This window comes from Calliopsis andreniformis, chromosome 12, assembly GCF_051401765.1.
Source record: "Calliopsis andreniformis isolate RMS-2024a chromosome 12, iyCalAndr_principal, whole genome shotgun sequence".
Lineage (NCBI taxonomy): Eukaryota > Metazoa > Arthropoda > Insecta > Hymenoptera > Andrenidae > Calliopsis > Calliopsis andreniformis.
Window position 1 is genome coordinate 14,092,316 of NC_135073.1, and position 17,622 is coordinate 14,109,937.

General features: G+C 35.8%; 4 protein-coding genes across 9 annotated transcripts; 2 read left to right on the plus strand and 2 right to left on the minus strand.

The window, feature by feature from the left end:
• Positions 1–120: 120 nt before the first annotated feature.
• On the plus strand, positions 121–2,701 carry Atu (Another transcription unit). Its single transcript, XM_076390071.1, has 7 exons — positions 121–267; positions 399–783; positions 851–966; positions 1,056–1,438; positions 1,506–2,096; positions 2,185–2,386; positions 2,458–2,701. Exons 1-7 carry the CDS (start codon positions 222–224, stop codon positions 2,625–2,627), a joined length of 1,893 nt encoding a protein of 630 aa, XP_076246186.1. The 5' UTR covers positions 121–221; the 3' UTR covers positions 2,628–2,701.
• Positions 2,702–2,742: 41 nt separating this feature from the next.
• Sms (spermine synthase) lies at positions 2,743–6,843 on the plus strand. 3 transcript variants are annotated; one of them, XM_076390079.1, is made up of 9 exons: positions 2,900–2,953; positions 3,573–3,620; positions 3,742–4,034; positions 4,774–4,885; positions 5,567–5,689; positions 5,767–5,921; positions 6,017–6,106; positions 6,183–6,374; positions 6,448–6,843. In XM_076390079.1, the coding sequence occupies exons 3-9, from the start codon at positions 3,753–3,755 to the stop codon at positions 6,592–6,594; spliced, it is 1,101 nt and encodes a 366-aa protein (XP_076246194.1). In that variant the 5' UTR covers positions 2,900–2,953; positions 3,573–3,620; positions 3,742–3,752; the 3' UTR covers positions 6,595–6,843. The 3 variants fall into 3 exon arrangements, with proteins under 3 accessions (XP_076246193.1, XP_076246192.1, XP_076246194.1); XM_076390078.1 differs by lacking the exons at positions 3,573–3,620; positions 4,774–4,885 and adding an exon at positions 4,382–4,490 and having other exon boundaries at positions 2,743–2,953; XM_076390077.1 differs by lacking the exon at positions 3,573–3,620 and having other exon boundaries at positions 2,743–2,953.
• Positions 6,844–7,381: 538 nt separating this feature from the next.
• On the minus strand, positions 7,382–9,368 carry LOC143186400 (uncharacterized). The gene is given in 3 exon segments (XM_076390080.1): positions 7,382–7,878; positions 7,881–8,594; positions 8,966–9,368. Coding segments are annotated over 3 exon segments (852 nt in total). The 5' UTR covers positions 9,068–9,368; the 3' UTR covers positions 7,382–7,842.
• A 179-nt stretch (positions 9,369–9,547) lies between these two features.
• Gat-a (GABA neurotransmitter transporter-1A) lies at positions 9,548–16,295 on the minus strand. Of its 4 annotated transcripts, none has more exons than XM_076390074.1 (9): positions 15,646–16,295; positions 13,770–14,025; positions 13,070–13,370; positions 12,811–12,991; positions 12,275–12,542; positions 11,668–12,042; positions 11,292–11,594; positions 11,014–11,181; positions 9,548–10,933 (listed from the first exon to the last, which is right to left on the minus strand). In XM_076390074.1, exons 2-9 carry the CDS (start codon positions 13,911–13,913, stop codon positions 10,844–10,846), a joined length of 1,830 nt encoding a protein of 609 aa, XP_076246189.1. In that variant the 5' UTR covers positions 13,914–14,025; positions 15,646–16,295; the 3' UTR covers positions 9,548–10,843. The 4 variants fall into 4 exon arrangements, with proteins under 4 accessions (XP_076246189.1, XP_076246187.1, XP_076246188.1 ...); XM_076390072.1 differs by having other exon boundaries at positions 13,770–14,039; XM_076390073.1 differs by having other exon boundaries at positions 13,770–14,105.
• Between the last annotated feature and the right edge of the window lie 1,327 nt (positions 16,296–17,622).

The following is a 17,622-nucleotide window of genomic DNA, read 5'->3' on the forward strand; positions in this document are numbered from 1 at the left end:
ATCATAGCTTCTGGCGATTTTCAGCCATTTTCTTATTATCAAAATCTCTATATTTCACACTATAGTAACTTTTACGTTTGTTCCTGTGGATCGTGAATTAAATTCTAAACGCTGGTTCTATCGACTTGTCTTTCAACTTATCGACTTCACGGGGCTCTTCGAAATAATGTTTTCAAAGATTTATTTTTAAAAAGTAGCCTGTTTAAAAAATAAGGGAAAACATGTCGCCAAAGAGAGGAAGCCTGCGTGATTCTAGTGGTGATTCAGGTATATTAACAACAATATTAATACAATACTTGTATCTATTTGTATACAACCTAAAATCATCGGTTAAAATCATTAAAATTATTTTTTATTACCGTTCCTGGATTAATATAGAAAAAAAAACATTTCTCTAGGTTCTGAATCTGATAATCAGTCAGGTTCCTCTAGGTCAAGTCGCAGTGGTACACCATCTAATACTGCAAATTCTCCACACGATAGAAATTCTGATGAAGAAAATGATACTCGATCAGTAGGATCAAATGTTAGTGGTAGATCATCTAGATCCAGTAGTCAATCTGGAGATGGAAAAGCAGATTCTAGACAAAATTCCAGAAGTCCATCTCCTGCTAGATCAGGCTCTAGACGCTCAAGCATTGGATCTGTACGAAGTGAAAAATCTGGTTCTCAAAGATCTAGAAGTGGTACTCCAAAATCAGCTGCATCAAATAATAGTGATTCACAAAGATCAAAATCAGGTTCACCACAAGAAAGGAGATCAGAGAGCCCAAAATCCACAGAGTTTGTAAATCATTTTACTGTAACATACTTTTGAAAATATTGGTTATATATTGTAGCAATATTTTAGGGTATTAAATTCTCCTGGCACTGAAAGAGCTAAGCCTGCAGATTCTGAGAAAAAAGTGGACAGTTCTGAAGAAAATAAGGATGATAATGAATCTGAAAAGTCTTTGAAGATTAGAGGTTTGAAAATCAAAGCAACCAGTTAACAGCAAGTAACCAGTTCCCCTTTTGAAAGTAAATTCTATGTCATTTTGTTCATTATTCTACAGGTAGTACAAAATCAAATGATAGCGATGGAGAAGCTAGCCCAGCTCAAAAAGAAGATAATAGTGGTTCTGCTTCTGAGCCAGAAGATGCAATGAAAAGAGTAAAACCATTGATAGATAGTGATTCAGAAAGTGAACCAGCAGAAAAAGAAGCTGTAGCTCCAACAGCAGATGCTCTTTTTGGAGATGCTAGTGATATTAGTACAGATGATGAAAAAGACAAAGAAGATGATAAAAGAGAAAAGAGTCGCAGTAGAAGTAAAAGTAGAAGTAGAAGTAGGAGTAGAAGCAAAAGCAAAAGCAGAAGCAGGAGCAGAAGCAGGAGTAGGAGTCCAGAGAGATCTGATAGCGGTGGTGAAGGCCCTAGTCAGGCAGTCATTGAGGATGTATGTACAAAATACATCAACATTAAAAATTTACTTGAAAGAAAATGTGAAATTTGTTTTTTTTCAGGATGCGGAAAAAGAAAAGGAAGAAGAGCCTGAGCCTCCACCAGAAACTAGAATCGATGTAGAAATACCGAAAATTTCGACAGATTTGGGTCGCGAGATACACTTTGTAAAGCTTCCAAATTTCCTGTCAGTAGAAACGCGGCCATTCGATACGGAAACATACGAAGATGAAATTGACGAGGAGGAAACATTGGATGAAGAAGGGCGTGCTAGATTAAAATTAAAAGTTGAAAATACACTTCGGTGGAAAGAAACTTTTGATGATCAGGGTAAAGTTGTTAAAGAAAGCAACGCCAGATTTGTAAAGTGGTCTGATGGTAGTATGTCCTTACACCTGGGCTCTGAGATCTTCGACGTCTACAAGCAGCCTCTTCAGGGTGATCACAATCATCTGTACATCCGTCAAGGAACTGGTCTTCAGGGTCAAGCGGTTTTCAGAACGAAGTTGACGTTCCGTCCGCATTCCACTGAATCGTTCACTCACAGAAAAATGACAATGTCGCTTGCAGATAGGTCACAAAAGACTTCTGGCATAAAAGTATTATCGCAAGTAGGAACCAATCCAGATCAAAACAGATACGAAATGATCAAGGTCAGTTACGTTTAGTTTACTCTTATCGTGACGAATGTTTGTCAGAACTGAATTTTTTTCTACATTAATATTGTTATGTACTTCTTAGAAAGAAGAAGAGAAATTACGTATGGCAATGAGAGTACAAAGTAAAACGAAAAAGAGTACTACAGGTAGCAGAAGTGCTGGAAGATCTGTTGGTGGATATGGTGCAGATACGTACCACGACGATGGTTCAGATGACGAAGGCGCTATTTCTCTAGCGGCGATTAAAAACAAGTATAAGAAAGGAATGAATGCTCCAGTTAAAGGTAAATACGAATAATTTTCTTTTCCGTCTCCGTAACCCGGATATTTATATTAACTTGTTTATGTTTTTTAGCATCGAATATATATTCGTCAGATGAAGAGGGCTCAGATTTTGAAGCTATGAGACCGAAGAAGAACATTAAAGGAAAAGTTCTGAAAGACTCGGACGAAGAATCAAATTCCGGAAGCGGTTCAGAAAGCGGAAGGGAAGAGGATAATCAAGGCGATAACGCTAGCGATTAAGTTATTAACTTTCCATTCAGACATGCAGTTTTGTAATATAAGTAAATAAATTAAACCTTTTTTTGAAACATTGACTAGTGTAGTTGCTTGTAAAATATATATGTTTATGAGTTATATAAATCCAATTATGTAGTAAAGCGTGTTATAGCAATGGAATTAGCAAATTAAGGAGGATTATATTGAAGACTGCATAGATGATCTAGAAATTTTCTGGCACAAATAATTGGCAACACTGAAGCGAATGTGGCGACATAGTGACCTTTGCCACGAAAGCATTTTTATCTTACGAACCGATATTCTTGTAATTGAGAATTATATTCCAATTTGTGAGTATAATTACTGTCTTCGATAACAGTAGTAATCAGACTAGTTGATTGTAACAGTGTTTATAAATGTTTTTACTACCACACTGAGTGACAAGCTCTAACAACCAATTGTTACACTTTCGTCTTTATAAAAATAAATTGTCAAATGATGTTTCATTAATTAAGGCTTAAATTTATTGCTGTTTGTTAGCTTATTCAACAGTTTAATTGAACATGTAATCCATAATTGCTAATGCTTTAACTAATTTTGCAAATAATTTTTTACTTTTGGTTCTGTAAATAAATTTCGCGAATCGATTAAACGTAAAATTAATTTATATTAAAGTATCCTAATTTTCTTATAAAAATAGATGTTTGAAATGGTTTTACGTAATTTTTGATATATTACTTTTAACAAAGAAATATAGTGTAAAATTTTTATTATTTAAGGATATAATTATAAAATATATAAAAGTTGGATGTAATTATGTCATTAATGATTTTATTAATTAAAATCAAGTTATAAAATAATTAATTTAATCTGTTTTTTGTGATATGTTTTTTGACATAACCTTGAAATTTGTATGTTATAGAAATCGTTTAGTGTCCTCTTTTTTATGATTTTATTTATGTTTTTTAGTGCAGAAAGGATTCCATGAATTTACAATAATTTAATATCAACACACAGGTATTAACATTAAAATAACATACACAACTAAATCATTTTCATATTAAATTGTAAAATCAATTACACAAAAATATCAACATAAACAATAGTTTTTATACTAATAAACAATAAATTCTTCTAGGTTTATACACAATGGTTGCTCATACTGTGCTCCTTGACTTTACCGTCCCATCAAACGTATTAACTGATGTAGAGAAACGCTCTGATCTAAAATTAGCAATCACTAATGTTCTTAGAGAACACTTGGATGGGGTGAAAACATTAACAGAGTCAAATATTGATGGAAGTATGGTAGTCCTTTATTCTGGTCCCAAAGGTAGTCTGATAACATTACGGGGCTACACTGAAGGCTTAGTGACCTTAAACATTGAGTATTATAAAAGAGATGATGAGGAAGCCTTCTTAAACTTTGAGGTATGCAAATTTCATAATATTCATTTGCCTTTTATGGGTATCAAATAAAAACTGAGCTTTGGTATTTCTCAAATACGGGGTCATTACAAGGTACATCTTGTTACATATCAAATTGTTGATAATCCTATATGAATGACTATAGTAAAGATATTCTTGAACACTTAAGAGACTGTAGAAATACATTTCTTGTAATAATACACAATTGTATGTTAGCTCTATCACTGAAAGTTATAGTTACAAATTCAGTGTTTGTAAAGATCATCAATTGATGAGTAACATGATAGAAATAAGTAGAAGTTTTATTATACGCGGAAGAAACACGTGTAACAAAGAGAACCTTGTGGCAGTGGCAATACCTGGAAGCGGACGTTGCGATGGCTCTGAATAGCCAACGTAGCAAGTGCCTACCACCAATAAGGCGAGGAACCATATATGACCTCTATATGACCCTATCAGGTAGAAACCGCTTCCCCAATTAGTTCCCACATTTAGTTACATATCTAGAGCACCTTACAGACGTGCGAATCGTTTCTGTTGCACTGTAAGACGCCTAACAGCGCCGATTCATTCATTTATTTTCGGTCTACGTGTGTTTTTCCCTCGGTGTTTCTTTTTAGTTGTGCAAAAGGGATGTTCAAATGATTTTCACTTAAACAGAAGAGTTATTACGATTGGTTTAACAAGATAGTTTCTGTTCTTTTTTTTTATTCGTCGGTTCGCTTGTCGTGGTCACCTTTAGTTGGCCAGAGAATTGGAGAGAGCGTTACAAGCGGCGGCAGCCTCTACACGTTCGTACACGCTTACACCGATTAAACGCGGCGAACATTTTGGCAGATACTTTCCTACCGCCGGTGAGTTTATTTATTATTCTGTTTACGGGTACACGTAAAACACTGTCCGCACTACTTTTCATTTTCTTAAGTGCTACAAACGAAAATTTAAATTCAGAAATTATGTAACTGATTCTTCTGAGCTGTTAATATAATTTCCATTATTTCTCGTGGGATAGAAATATCGATGTTCATTAGGTTTTCATTTTTAATCGCGTATTATTTATCACAACTGTGCGTCAGTTATTGTTACATTCCTTTTCAAGATACATGATTATCATTACCCTTTGTAATTTGATACTTCAGAAGGGTTTGTGTACATTTTTTTGCATTGAATGCCTTATGAATTTTGTAAATAGTAAATAGTAAATGGTAAATGGTAAAGTGAATAGTAACTACAATGAGGATAACAATCATTTTTAAAAGTTTTGATAAGGTTGAAGAATTGTAGCTTTTAATACTACATAATATACTGTTTTTTACAGCTATGTTTAATATACATAAAACGATTTAGTGGTATTTGTATGAATATTTTTTAATCTTCCATGCTTTATTATTTATTTTAATTTAGATTAAAAAAAAGTATTGTTTTTCCCACAAAGTTATGCTTTGCATTGCATGCATTTATTAAATGCTCTTTATGCAATTAATTATCTTTGAGACATTTGTTAAGTTGTTATAGAATTATTTTACTTTTTTAAGACGGCAGACTACTTGAATATGACATAGACAAATTGGTTTTTGAGGCACGCTCTCCTTACCAAAAGGTGCAAATTGTTCACTCAAAATCATTAGGGAACCTACTGGTCCTCAATGAATTGCAAAGTAAGAAATAAAAAATATTTTTAAACAAAGTTAATTTCATTGAAATAAATTTTTTATTGTAAAATACATTTATTTAGATATGTCAGAAGCAGATCTTATATATACAGAAACTTTAATGCAGCGTGGAAAAGAGGATTATGCTGGAAAAGAAATAGTGATTTTAGGAGGAGGAGATGGTGGTTTGCTTTGGGAATTGCTTAAAGAAAAGCCGAAATTCGTTACCATGCTAGAAGTATGCTGGATTATTTTTATAAAAGAATAAATTGTGATTCTATTAAAAAAAATGTAATACTTTATTTCATTAAAAATTGATTTTTATTCTTTTAGATTGATGATATCGTTATGAAAGCCTGCAGTCAGCATATGAGAAGCATATGTGGAGATTGTCTAGATAAAAGAAAGGGAGAAAATTATGAGGTATAGTTGAATTAAACAAAAATTGATCTCAAACTGAGAAAACAAAACTACTTAATGGATAAATGGAAATTTGTAGATTATAGTTGGAGACTGTGCAAAAGCTTTGGCACACATGATTGAAGAGGGTCGGCAGTTTGATTACGTCTTTGGCGATCTTACGGATATACCGATCAGTACTACTCCACATGGTGATGCCTGGGACTTCATCAGACTTATCCTAAATTCCTCAGTAAAGGTTCTAAAACCTACAGGGAAATACATGACCCATGTATGTACATTCGAATACTACTTTTCCTCGCTAAATTGTCACGCTTAATCGTAACGTTTATTATATTTTAAAGGGTAATGGAACATCTTGTCCAGAAGCACTCGAAATGTATGAGGAGGTCCTTTCACAGCTTTGCATACCAGTCACTTTTACTAAAACTAGCGCCTTTGTGCCCTCTTTCTTCGAGGACTGGGTCTTCTACCAAGTATCGTTAAAATGATGGATTAAATGTGTAACCCTGAGGTTTCAGGGGAGGCATGCTCACAACCTATTTCCTCCCTTATGACCCAGATTCAACCCTAGTCGCAGATTTTTTGCTAACAAATCGGTTTCTGTAAAAAAAGATCCCGATGCTGGACATAAAATCCCAACTGACACTACTACGCTGGCGTCTGTACATATAAAAAGTGGTGGTTATCTGTCCTTATTTAATTGTTTAGTAACTAATAAACTATGCAAAGGTGCTCAATTATTTTTTCTAATAACTGTCAATAATCAAAATGATTCTCCCTATGATTTAATACACACGCATCCAAAGAAAGCAATACAAAGAGATTACTGTAGAAATATATGTCAATAATTAACCCTTTACTGCTTTCATTTATTTATCATTTATGGAATATAAATACAAACTAAATTAGATAGAATTGAACACATAACACACACATGTTCCTTAAAGATAGATTTAGATCGATCTCAGGCTCAAGCTATATTTATTTATATTTATTTATACTGAATTATAGCTAGGGAATAAATAGTAATTTGCACTAGAACAGTTTTATAAGGTACTGGAATATTGGAAATATACACTAGGCAATAAGGGGTTAAATAATGCCCACTGAACTAATAGATTAACACTGGAAAAGCTGTTTTTTGTTATCTATTAATAACTTGAAGTCTATAAAACCATTATATTTTTTATTTTTGTGAGAAGTATGTAAGAATAGTTGATAGGAATAAGAGCTAAAGAATTTTTTAATTGTGAGTGAATAGGAATTTGAGTTAAAGCTACAAAGACTGATTATAAATACATTATTATTAATGGTATTATTTAATTTAAAGACTATTATAAATAGTATTAATTAATTAAAAGACATTGTAGTATCATTAACATTACGACAATGTACTTAACATGTTTAAAATTATTTTAATATCACTGTTGTGTATACTGATATTCGTAAAATAACATTCAATTATCACTCTTTTTCGTTCTCGTATATTAAAATTACAGTTAATAAATTTCAAATTTTTGATTCATATCTCGTGAATAACGGTTTTTAATTTAAAATGAACATTTTGTGATTAAATACTGTTATCTTAACGCACAAATAAATAAATATACTTAAACATATAAAGAGGTGAAATAAAAGATTTGACCCCAAAATATCATTCACATCTAAAATGATAAAAAAAGAAAATATTTTATAATGGATTAACTGATTACTTAAATATCTTTAAAGATTTTTAATTAAAGCTTGGTACAAATGTAGGTCTCTGATATTTCAGATATTCAGGTAACTTGTCTACTTCGTGAATGGTTGGTTCAATTTCTGTCTCCAGAAGTATCTGATCTAACCACTGTTGAACTTGCTTTGGGTGTCCATAAGAATTATGTTGTTCTTCTATGTTATTTTTCTCAGAGTTCTTTAAAGCTTTGTCATCTTCTGGTTCATTTATATCAGAAATCTGATGATTAAAATCATTTGTTTCAATTTCTGTATGCATTTCTGGAGATTGCTCACAGTCTTCTTTAGTATCTTCTTCTTGGAGTTCAAGAATGTGACCACACTTTTCTGCTAAATTTGTTACACTAAAAGTCTTTAATCCATTGGAAGCATTCTGTGTCTTTCTCTCTTCCACTGTGGAAGACAACTCAATATCTGTATTGGAAGAAATAATTTCTGTACTTTTAATAGACTTATTAAAGCTGACATGGTCTTTATCAATGTCTTGATATTCTTGGATTTTATATGGTTCTAAGTCAGTTATTACTGTTGAATTGGAACCTATGAGCTCTATTTTTCCAAATTGTTTGATCTGTTCTTCAAGGGTATTTCTTTCATCTAATATTATTATAGATGGAGAGAGAACTTCCTGACTAGACAATGCCAATGATACTTGCTGTCTATAGATTGCTTCTGACTGCCGCAGAAGCAGTTTCTCTCTAGCATGTAATGCTTTTGCCAGGTGTGCAAAAGATAGTTTAATTTCCTCTTGGACCTTAAAAGGACATAATAGATGTGTTCATACTGACAGCAATTACACTTTAATATTGACAAATGATTAGCAGTAATTAACAAAACTAAACAAATTTATAAAATTTGAAATAATAATCATACATCTACAAACTAGAATTATTAGAAAATTGACAAATCCATTGACATTAATTTCAACTCAATTAAAATAGAGCTGGATAAGCCTTTGAATATTGTACAATATTTTTATAGCAAAGTAATTTATATTTGCACAGAAATTTGAAAATTAAAAAAAAACATTAATTCTTTATGTTAACTTTCTTATAAAAAAAATCAACAGATATAACCTTAAAATAATTGCTATATAAATAAAGAAAAATTAAATAGATGAAGTACCTGAAGAAACTGTTTCTCTAAAAAAGTCCTCTTGTCCGCTATCTGCTTTATCCTGTCAAGACTGTCGTCGTTATCAGTATTATCTTCATTTTTCTCTATCATGTTATTTACCTAATATATTCAGTGAAAAAATCACTTTCACTACGCACCAAAACACAAAAATCAATGTTATCAAGTGTTTAGCTATTTTTCAAACACATGTGATAAAATTTAACTCGCCCCAAGGTTCGAAATCTAATCATAAACTATTCGTTTCCTCTTTTGCACCCATTTGCACCCATTAGATTAACTATACTGCCATCTTGGAGTTTGATCAATTCTGTATAATTGTTAAATATGTTTAAAATATCGTTCACTAGAATGTCTAATTATTCTGTCAGAGACAGCTGTCCAAAAACACACATGTGCGAATTTAGAAAAAAGGTAAACGTAAAATGAAACGTCAGAAGGAAATTCCAGTAAGAATCGTGTATCCCTACTATGTTTTACTTAGTCTATGGTATCTAACAGAGTTGAGTATTTTTCGAATTGTTTTGATTAAATATTTGGATGTAATTTAAAATAATTGTTATTATTCTTGTGGATAACTTACTTGAATAATGATTGCAAGATTATTCAAATAATAATTGTTAATTGCTTTAGTTCCTGACTATGTTCTTGAAAAAAAATATTTCATGTTCAGAACATTTTGTTTGTTCATGTCCACACTTCGTTGATCTTTAAATTCAAGTGTAAGAATAGGTTATGTGTGACTAAAACTAATGAAAGATCAAAGAAACTATGCATGTTACACTAAAACTTCAAAAAGGTTTTCAGTGATCATCTTTATTTACCAAAAGAAGATCTTGTCGTCTACAGATCCTATCATTCCTTTTCTCTGTCATCCAGCGAAGTTCACATTTTGTGTATTCGCATTTCCTACGAGAAAAAAACACACGTAACACGTGTAGCTACATAGATGCTAATAAAGTAACTAATTATAGTAATCTTCATTTAAATATACACTAGGCTTTGTCAAAAGCCTTTTAAAGTATTCATCATCTTAGTCTATATAGATGTTAATAATGATTCCCTCTTATTACTATGTAGCGAACATTGTTATCATATTGTCGCTACGCGAATCTACAATTTTTATTAAGAATAACATTTGCACTTATATCTTCCGCGAAAAGTCATGTGCAAGCTGAGATATTTTTTATTCTTCTTGGAATCTTAGAAAATATCACGGCCTGTCGATCGATCATACAGTGAAACGTAATCGTTATGGCAGCGTAAATATATGTATTTTTTTTATAAATAAACTCAAAATCGTGTGGTAATTTTCGTTTATCGTACATGTCCAATATCTCTAAAATAAGTTAGCAACTAGATTTGTAATCAGGCTTACGCGAATAATTTTCAAAAAAACGTGTGCTTGAAAAAATCTTTCGATTCGATTTTCAAAAATGTAAAATTCTGTCAGCCATTTTCTAATGGCTGTATTTCATTCCTTTTTTAATGAACTATTCGCGTAAGTACTCTGAAAATTTCTTGTACTCATATAAATTACTAAATACACTTAAGCTAAAGCACTAAACACAAACTTTGAACACTTTAATCGCATTTGATGAACAGAACACTAATAATAGCTACCTAGACGATAAAAAAGAAGAGAACACGTCTAAATAATAGATACAAATTTTGTTTGCAAAAAGGAACACACTGGTAAAAACTCTTGCTGAATCGATGAAAAAAGATAGTCCTACAAAAACAAAAAATCAAAAAATTACACGCGAAAGTAGTAACGTTAAATAACGTTATTTGAAATTCATGATAGTCGGGAAGTAGTAAAAATTAGAATAATACATTCCACTTAGAATCAAAATGAATCCGTGGCAGTTAAAGTTGTGATAACTCAAGCGACGGTTGACCCATTTTCATTCGCAGACTCGCTACGTCGTCTTCTATTCGCACTAATAACTTGAATTTCTGTGAACACAGAAAAAAATCACGTTTTGAAGATTCATTTATATTCATAAGAAAATATCACTAAAATTTGATCGACTTACCGTTGAGTTATCGCCTGGTGTTGTCATCCAGGCGTAGATCATGTAACCAGGTATACAAAGCATCGAGGACAAGGCAGTCATCCAGCCCAGGACATGGGACCACCATGGGTACTCGTAGTCTAAATACTTTATAGGTGTCCACTGTACCAAATTGAAGATGAAGACGCCCTGGATTAAAAAAAAAATTGAATTAGAAAAGAGAGAAATTCAAGAAAACTTAAATTATAGAAAAGAGTAGATTTCTTCTTTTTTTATGAAAAATTACACATTCAACTTACAACGCAGATCAATGGAGTGGTAACAGTCCAGCAGAGTTTCCACCACATGAGAGGATAATATCCAATCATATCTCTAATAGCGTCATAGAATCGATTGACGCCAAAGGCCCAACTTATCGAGATGCACTCAAAGAAAATTAAGAAGAGGAGACAGAAACCGGAGACAGCGTAAGAGTCGAGGATCTGGAAGACGTACATGCCACCTTGGGAAATACAGGATAATCCTATAATATAGGAGAGCACGCAGACGATCGCGATGAAGAGCTCCTTGCGTCGACGAAGCAACTGTGGCCACTCGTCCACCTAGCGCCACAAACAAATTAAAACACCTGTTTTCATCAAATAGAGATAATAAAAAACAGTTAAAAAGACTCACCATAGCAGTGACGAACCCTTCCATGGTGCAAAACTGAGAATCCAGACCGATTAGAAGGAGCATGAAGAAGAAGAGGCAGGACCAAAGAGGTGCGCCAGGAAGCTGAAGCACCGCGGAAGGATAAGCCAAAAACGCTAATCCTGGACCAGAAGCGGCGACTTCTGCGACAGGTTTCTGTTGCTCGTGGGCCATGAATCCCACCACGGAGAATATGACGAAACCAGCGAACATACTCGTCGACGAATTTACTGAGCATACTATTAGAGCGTCTTTGTAGACGTTGTTTGTGAATTTGTTGTAACTACCGAGAGCTACTAAGGTACCCAAACCCAGTCCATAAGAGAAGAAAATTTGGGTAACTGCGTCTATCCACACCTGGGAAGTCCAAGAGAGTTATTAACGAAGGAACGATAAAATAAGAATAATAATGTAAGTGACCACAATTTCACCAATTTCTAAATACGAGTTTAGGGTCTTGTTTAACACCTAGAACACTATTATATTATTTTGTGACTTTAATTATTAACCTAAGGGTTTGTCATGGGTGAGGAATTTGAAAGCACTGGTGAAATTGTAGTCACCTACCTCAATAAGTAAGTACACCTACCTCTGACTCCCTTAATTTAGATAGGTTTGGACTGATGTAGAATCGAATACCTTCCATAGCTCCGGGTAAAGTAATTCCACGGATCAGGAGGATCGTTAATAGAACGTATGGGAAGAGGGAAGTAAAGTAAACGACCTTTCCTGTCCACTTCACTCCTTTCCAAATGCAGAAATAACAGAGGATCCAGACCAGCAGGAGAGTGCCAGCCAATTCCCAGCGAATATTTCCCACGTACTCCACACCTTCACTGATCTGAAGCGCTCTTCGTCTACGAACATATATATTCGCAATAAGCACGATAAAATAGTTCCTCAATTTAGCTCCAGAGTTTCTCAACAAGCGCCATGTTACCCTCTAAAGATCCTGACTTCGAATTTTGATGGCCAAGAGAAGAAGAAGAAGATAGAGGCAAGAAAAAAATGGAGATAGGAAAAGAGAAAGGGAGAGGGTGACTGTAGATGTGATCGATGTTCTAAAAAGAGCCATAAGCCAAAAAAAAGAAGTTAAGAAGCCCTGATTTATCTCATTAAACTTACTCCCAAAATTCCTTCACAGGGTCAGTAAGCTCCGATACAGTCATGTTAACATCATTAACAGTGCACATCCTCACAACATTGTGCCTGGTGATTTCGTTCCAGCATGACAGCGAATCCCTGTCGTAAGGGTTCACGCAGTACTTCGTGTTCCAGTAGTTATTGCAGCTTCCCCATGGTAGTTCTGATTAAACGAGGATAATCAAGTAAAGTAACACATATTATCCTGCGTATTTAAATGTAAGGAATGAGTAGAACGAACCACTGCGCATGGACATGAAGAAATAGAAGATGGCCCAGGCGAGGATGACGATGTAGTACACGTTCATCCAACAGGACATGACGGCGGCAGCGTACCCGATACCCTTGAAGAGAGGCGCTATCTTGAAGACACCGAGGCCGCCCACGGTGAGCATTTGCCCGAGAGCAAGTTCCATGAAGAACATGGGGATTCCAGCGAGCACCAGAGTCAGAAAGTATGGTATTAAGAAAGCTCCGCCGCCGTTCTTGTAACAGAGATAGGGAAATCTCCAGACGTTTCCCAGGCCAATCGCCAGACCGACCTTTTTGAGAAATTTGGAAAATTAAATTAGTGAATTTATATCTATATATTGTATAGCGTATAGAATGTCCCACCAACTCTGTCCACTTGAAATATCTTCCTTGCTTCCTTAAAAAACTAAACAATGCTTGCTGTATACAAAAATCTATAAAATACTAAAAGCAACAAATAAGTTCTTACTCAAATTCTACTTTTTAAAATGTATCTACAAAAACTTGATTTTGCATAAAAATCCACAGTTTACTTATAAGAATTCTAAGGTAGAAAAAAAGATATGACAGCAATGGTTTTTTTATAGTTAATTTTAAGTAATATGAATTTTTGCTCATTTCTTGGAGTAATAAAGATATTTCAGGGAAACAGAGTTCGTGTCTTCTTACGTATAAGTTTGGTCAATTACCACGCTGAGAATGAAATCCAGCTTGGTGCTCCATGTCCCACGTTCGGGCAGCGGCTTTTTGTTGGACGAGGGTGCTATATTCAAAACAGTTTTGTCGGGATTTTCAGGATCCGCGAGGTCGGGTTCCCTCGATGCCTCTGTCATTTTGCTCGATCCTCTTCGGCTGCCGTGAAAAGGTACCCTCTTGCTTTCCCTCGGCCTATCTCACAGATTCCTCCACAGCTTGCGGAACTATCGCGAAGACATAACAGTGCCTCTGTCGACAATCACCTGTTCTGATTGTTTTCGTACGTCTTGATAGTGCTCGAGAAAGTGGGATCGAACTTTCGGCAAGTTCTACAAGGGAAACATGGTGAGACCTTTTGTTCGTGATATCCTCAAGGTTCTTCCGAAGGCCGCAATTTTCCGCGAAACGATTCGACCGGGCTACCGTTCCGACACCGGATGCGATTTGCCTTTCGTCCCGTGGAAAATCTGCGGAAGGCTATTATCCTTCGAAATTCAAGGATACCTGATGGCGTCGAAGTCTAGCGACTCTCTGCGACGTAGACGCTCTCAGACTCTGATTTTCGAGAAGACAAATTTTTACCAAATCCATAGAAAATTCAACTTTGCACATTTTGCAAGGATTTTTCAAACCTGTCTGATATTACTCTCTATCAACCCTTGAATGAAAGACTAGAACATTACTCTTTATCAACCCTCGAATATATTTATCATTTATTCACGTAATATTTAAAGGGTTTATACTGATTACAAAAAATGAAATATGATCTGACTAAATATGTACTTGTATCTAACAGTACTAAGAAGAGGAGCAGAGACTAGGTCATAAAGCATGCATATTACTAATCAAAATTAGCTCACGGATCGTAAAAATAAAACAGTCCTCGTTTTAGAAGCTACAATCAGAACAATTAGCAAGTGTTCCAGTAATACGCGTTTCCCTCGTTTCTGAATGATTCTTGTTAGGAGTCGTTATCTTCATCTCAGTAGCAAACGAAAGTCAACGTGATACTGACTGCGAGGAGCAGAGATCAATAAGAAAGAATTAAGGCGCAGCAAAGCTAGCATCGATGTGGTTAAATAAGAATGTCCGGCTGGGATACCCTGTAATGAATATCCGAGTCCGTAGTTCCCCCCAAAGCTCATCCTTCCCCGGCCCCTTCGCGGTCCCGACCTATTGCTCGGCTCCCTCTTCCTCTTCCACGCTCATAAAAAACAGCTATATTCTAATTAAACGAGAACGCGTTGTTCCGCATAACCGACATCGCTGTGATCTTGAATTCCAATGGGCAATTTTGATCGATCTTAGCGATCTGGTTCTAAAGTTTCTTAACGCGATCTTTCTGTTTGATCCATATCGATTTCTCGGTCAGTGACGCGGTCAAAAATCGACGTTATGAATGACCATAGTTGAAACTATATACAGTGTTCCCTTACTATAGGCTCATGAGTCAATTTACGTGCTGGTACCTTTGGTCCCACTTTGATCTTGGCTTTAAATTCTATATAATTTGAAGATGTGGTAAATACAGGGTGCTTCAGAAATGGGTGGTCAAACTTTGGTATCGTATTCTACTTTCCTTAACGATGAAAAAAGGTCATATACAAAAAAAGGTCTTCTACAGTCGACATCGAGACGTCGATGTCAAGCATTTCTCAAATATTCTCTCACAAACAGAAAGCGTTTATATCTCGATAAGGAAGGGTTTCTGGACCTATACCAAGTATACGATACCAGAGGCTACCTATTTCTGAATCACCATAGCGATGAGATTATAACGAGGTAGTAGATACTGTACCACGCTTGTCACAATCCTCGACACTCGTTTATGCAAATGGGTAAATCATTGCAAAGCTGCGGTATACAAACCTAGTTAAATGATCCTTGATTCCACCACACTACGTGAAGGTGTTTGCAACTTCCTGTTTCGTAGCTAAGGCTCTTCTTCGTAAGTTTCCGGTGTGCAAGGTAGCAGATGAAAGAGGTCGCGCGAAAGAAACAACGATTCCCGAACTGTGTTTCGCTCCTGAGGAATTCGAGTATCGTTATGCACTGCACTGCGCACTCTTGATCCTTCACGCGACAGGTTCGAGTTGAAAGGGCGGCATTTCGGTTGTCAAAGCGAATCCTCGAAGCAAAGGGAGCCTGTTGCGCACTGTGTACTCGCAGATCCTCGATCCTTGGCGTCGCGATCAAGTGGCGAAGAGTTCTCTCGATCCTGACGGTTCTAGCGGCGTAACGACCATCGATTATCGCGCATGGGATCTACATTAAACGACCTGGTTATCGTAACGTCTCCTTTATCTACTGGCCTGGCCCTTTTCAGTCAACTTTCTGCCTGAAGGCCTGGCTTCTGCCCCGAGGTGCAGGTCTGAGAGACGGTGCGTGTGCTCGGCCGGCCCGCTCAGAACTGGAATCGGGAGTTGTGCGCTTTCGACGGCGAACTAGCTGAAATATCGGGGGTACGAAATATCGGGGGATCCCCCTTTTCCTTTTTTTCCCCCGCGGTCCACCCTTGCATCGCGTTTACATCGGTGTCACGCGTTTATTCCGCGCGCGCCAGCGCGCTCACTCGTGCCTGCTCGCTCGCGCGCAGAAAGCAAGAGGGGACGAGGAAAACAAGGAGAAAGAGGGTCACCCAAGATCGCAACAGTATATCATCATCAAGTTGACGGCTATCCCGACCAGGCTACACTCTCTTTATTGTCACTGTTCCGATACATGTGCGCGCCTCTACAGGGTGAGGCACTTTGAATTGCCACCTTGCTTTGGTGCAGTCTTGATGAGAAAAGATGATGAGATGATCTATAAGTAACAGATTGTAATAGTGTACTGCTACAGGTTGAGAGATAATTATTTAGAATGTTAATCGTAATTACAGTGCTCCTAAGTTGCGACACTGCGCTGATCGTATGGTTCTTGAATATTAACAGAGAACCATTGAAGAAATCCACGTGGAAGTGGTTCTAAGTGGAAGACTCTTGATAACTCGGAGTAGACCTTCGTTCTGTCAAGAAGGAATTAATATTATGAGGGTAGTAGAGTTTCGTAATCGTTTACTATCCCTAAATGACTCCATTATTGAAGCTTCCTTTTTCTCGTTATTCAGTCCTTCCTATAAACACAGTCGTAAGAAAAAGTCTATAATACTTAATTCAGGACATCAAAAATCAGAAATCATAAGCAGTACCTTATGACCCCTTTAAATTAACGCAATATTTACTTGACCCATTTTCCTGTGAGAATAAAATCGAAATTAATGGGGATAATTTCAATTACTTCAATTATTTTCTGTGTATGATTTTCCAGAACTAAATTACAAATTTTAAATCCTGTTTACGAGTTTCCAGTCGTAAATTGAAGCAGATTGAGATACAGATCGCAGAAAAGTGCTCGAGTTGCCCCTTTGCATATGCAATGCTTTTACCCACGTGTTGAATCTTGGTCTTCCCCATGGAAACTATTGAACTTCAGAATACACGAAAAGACTTTCTGATTTTTATAATAGGAGTATTTCCGCTGCTCAGAAATTATTAACTGGTATCTAGCTAAAAATTATTCAGAGTATCACAATTATGAAAACCACAATACAGTCTTTCGTTTCTTACCATTGTGCTCATTACTGAAAGCATTATTTCGTAGACCAAATTTCTATGCTTTCTGACGAAATGGAAGAGCGTGATAAAGTAGGTGAGCAAGACTAGGAAGCCAGTATATCCGGAGGGTTCACGTGACACCGATCTATCGCTACATCCGGTCTGGGTACACTCTGTAATATAGATCATCAGGATGATCGACATTAACTCACACAAATCCCGAAGCATTTACTATACTTAGAAACCGGTC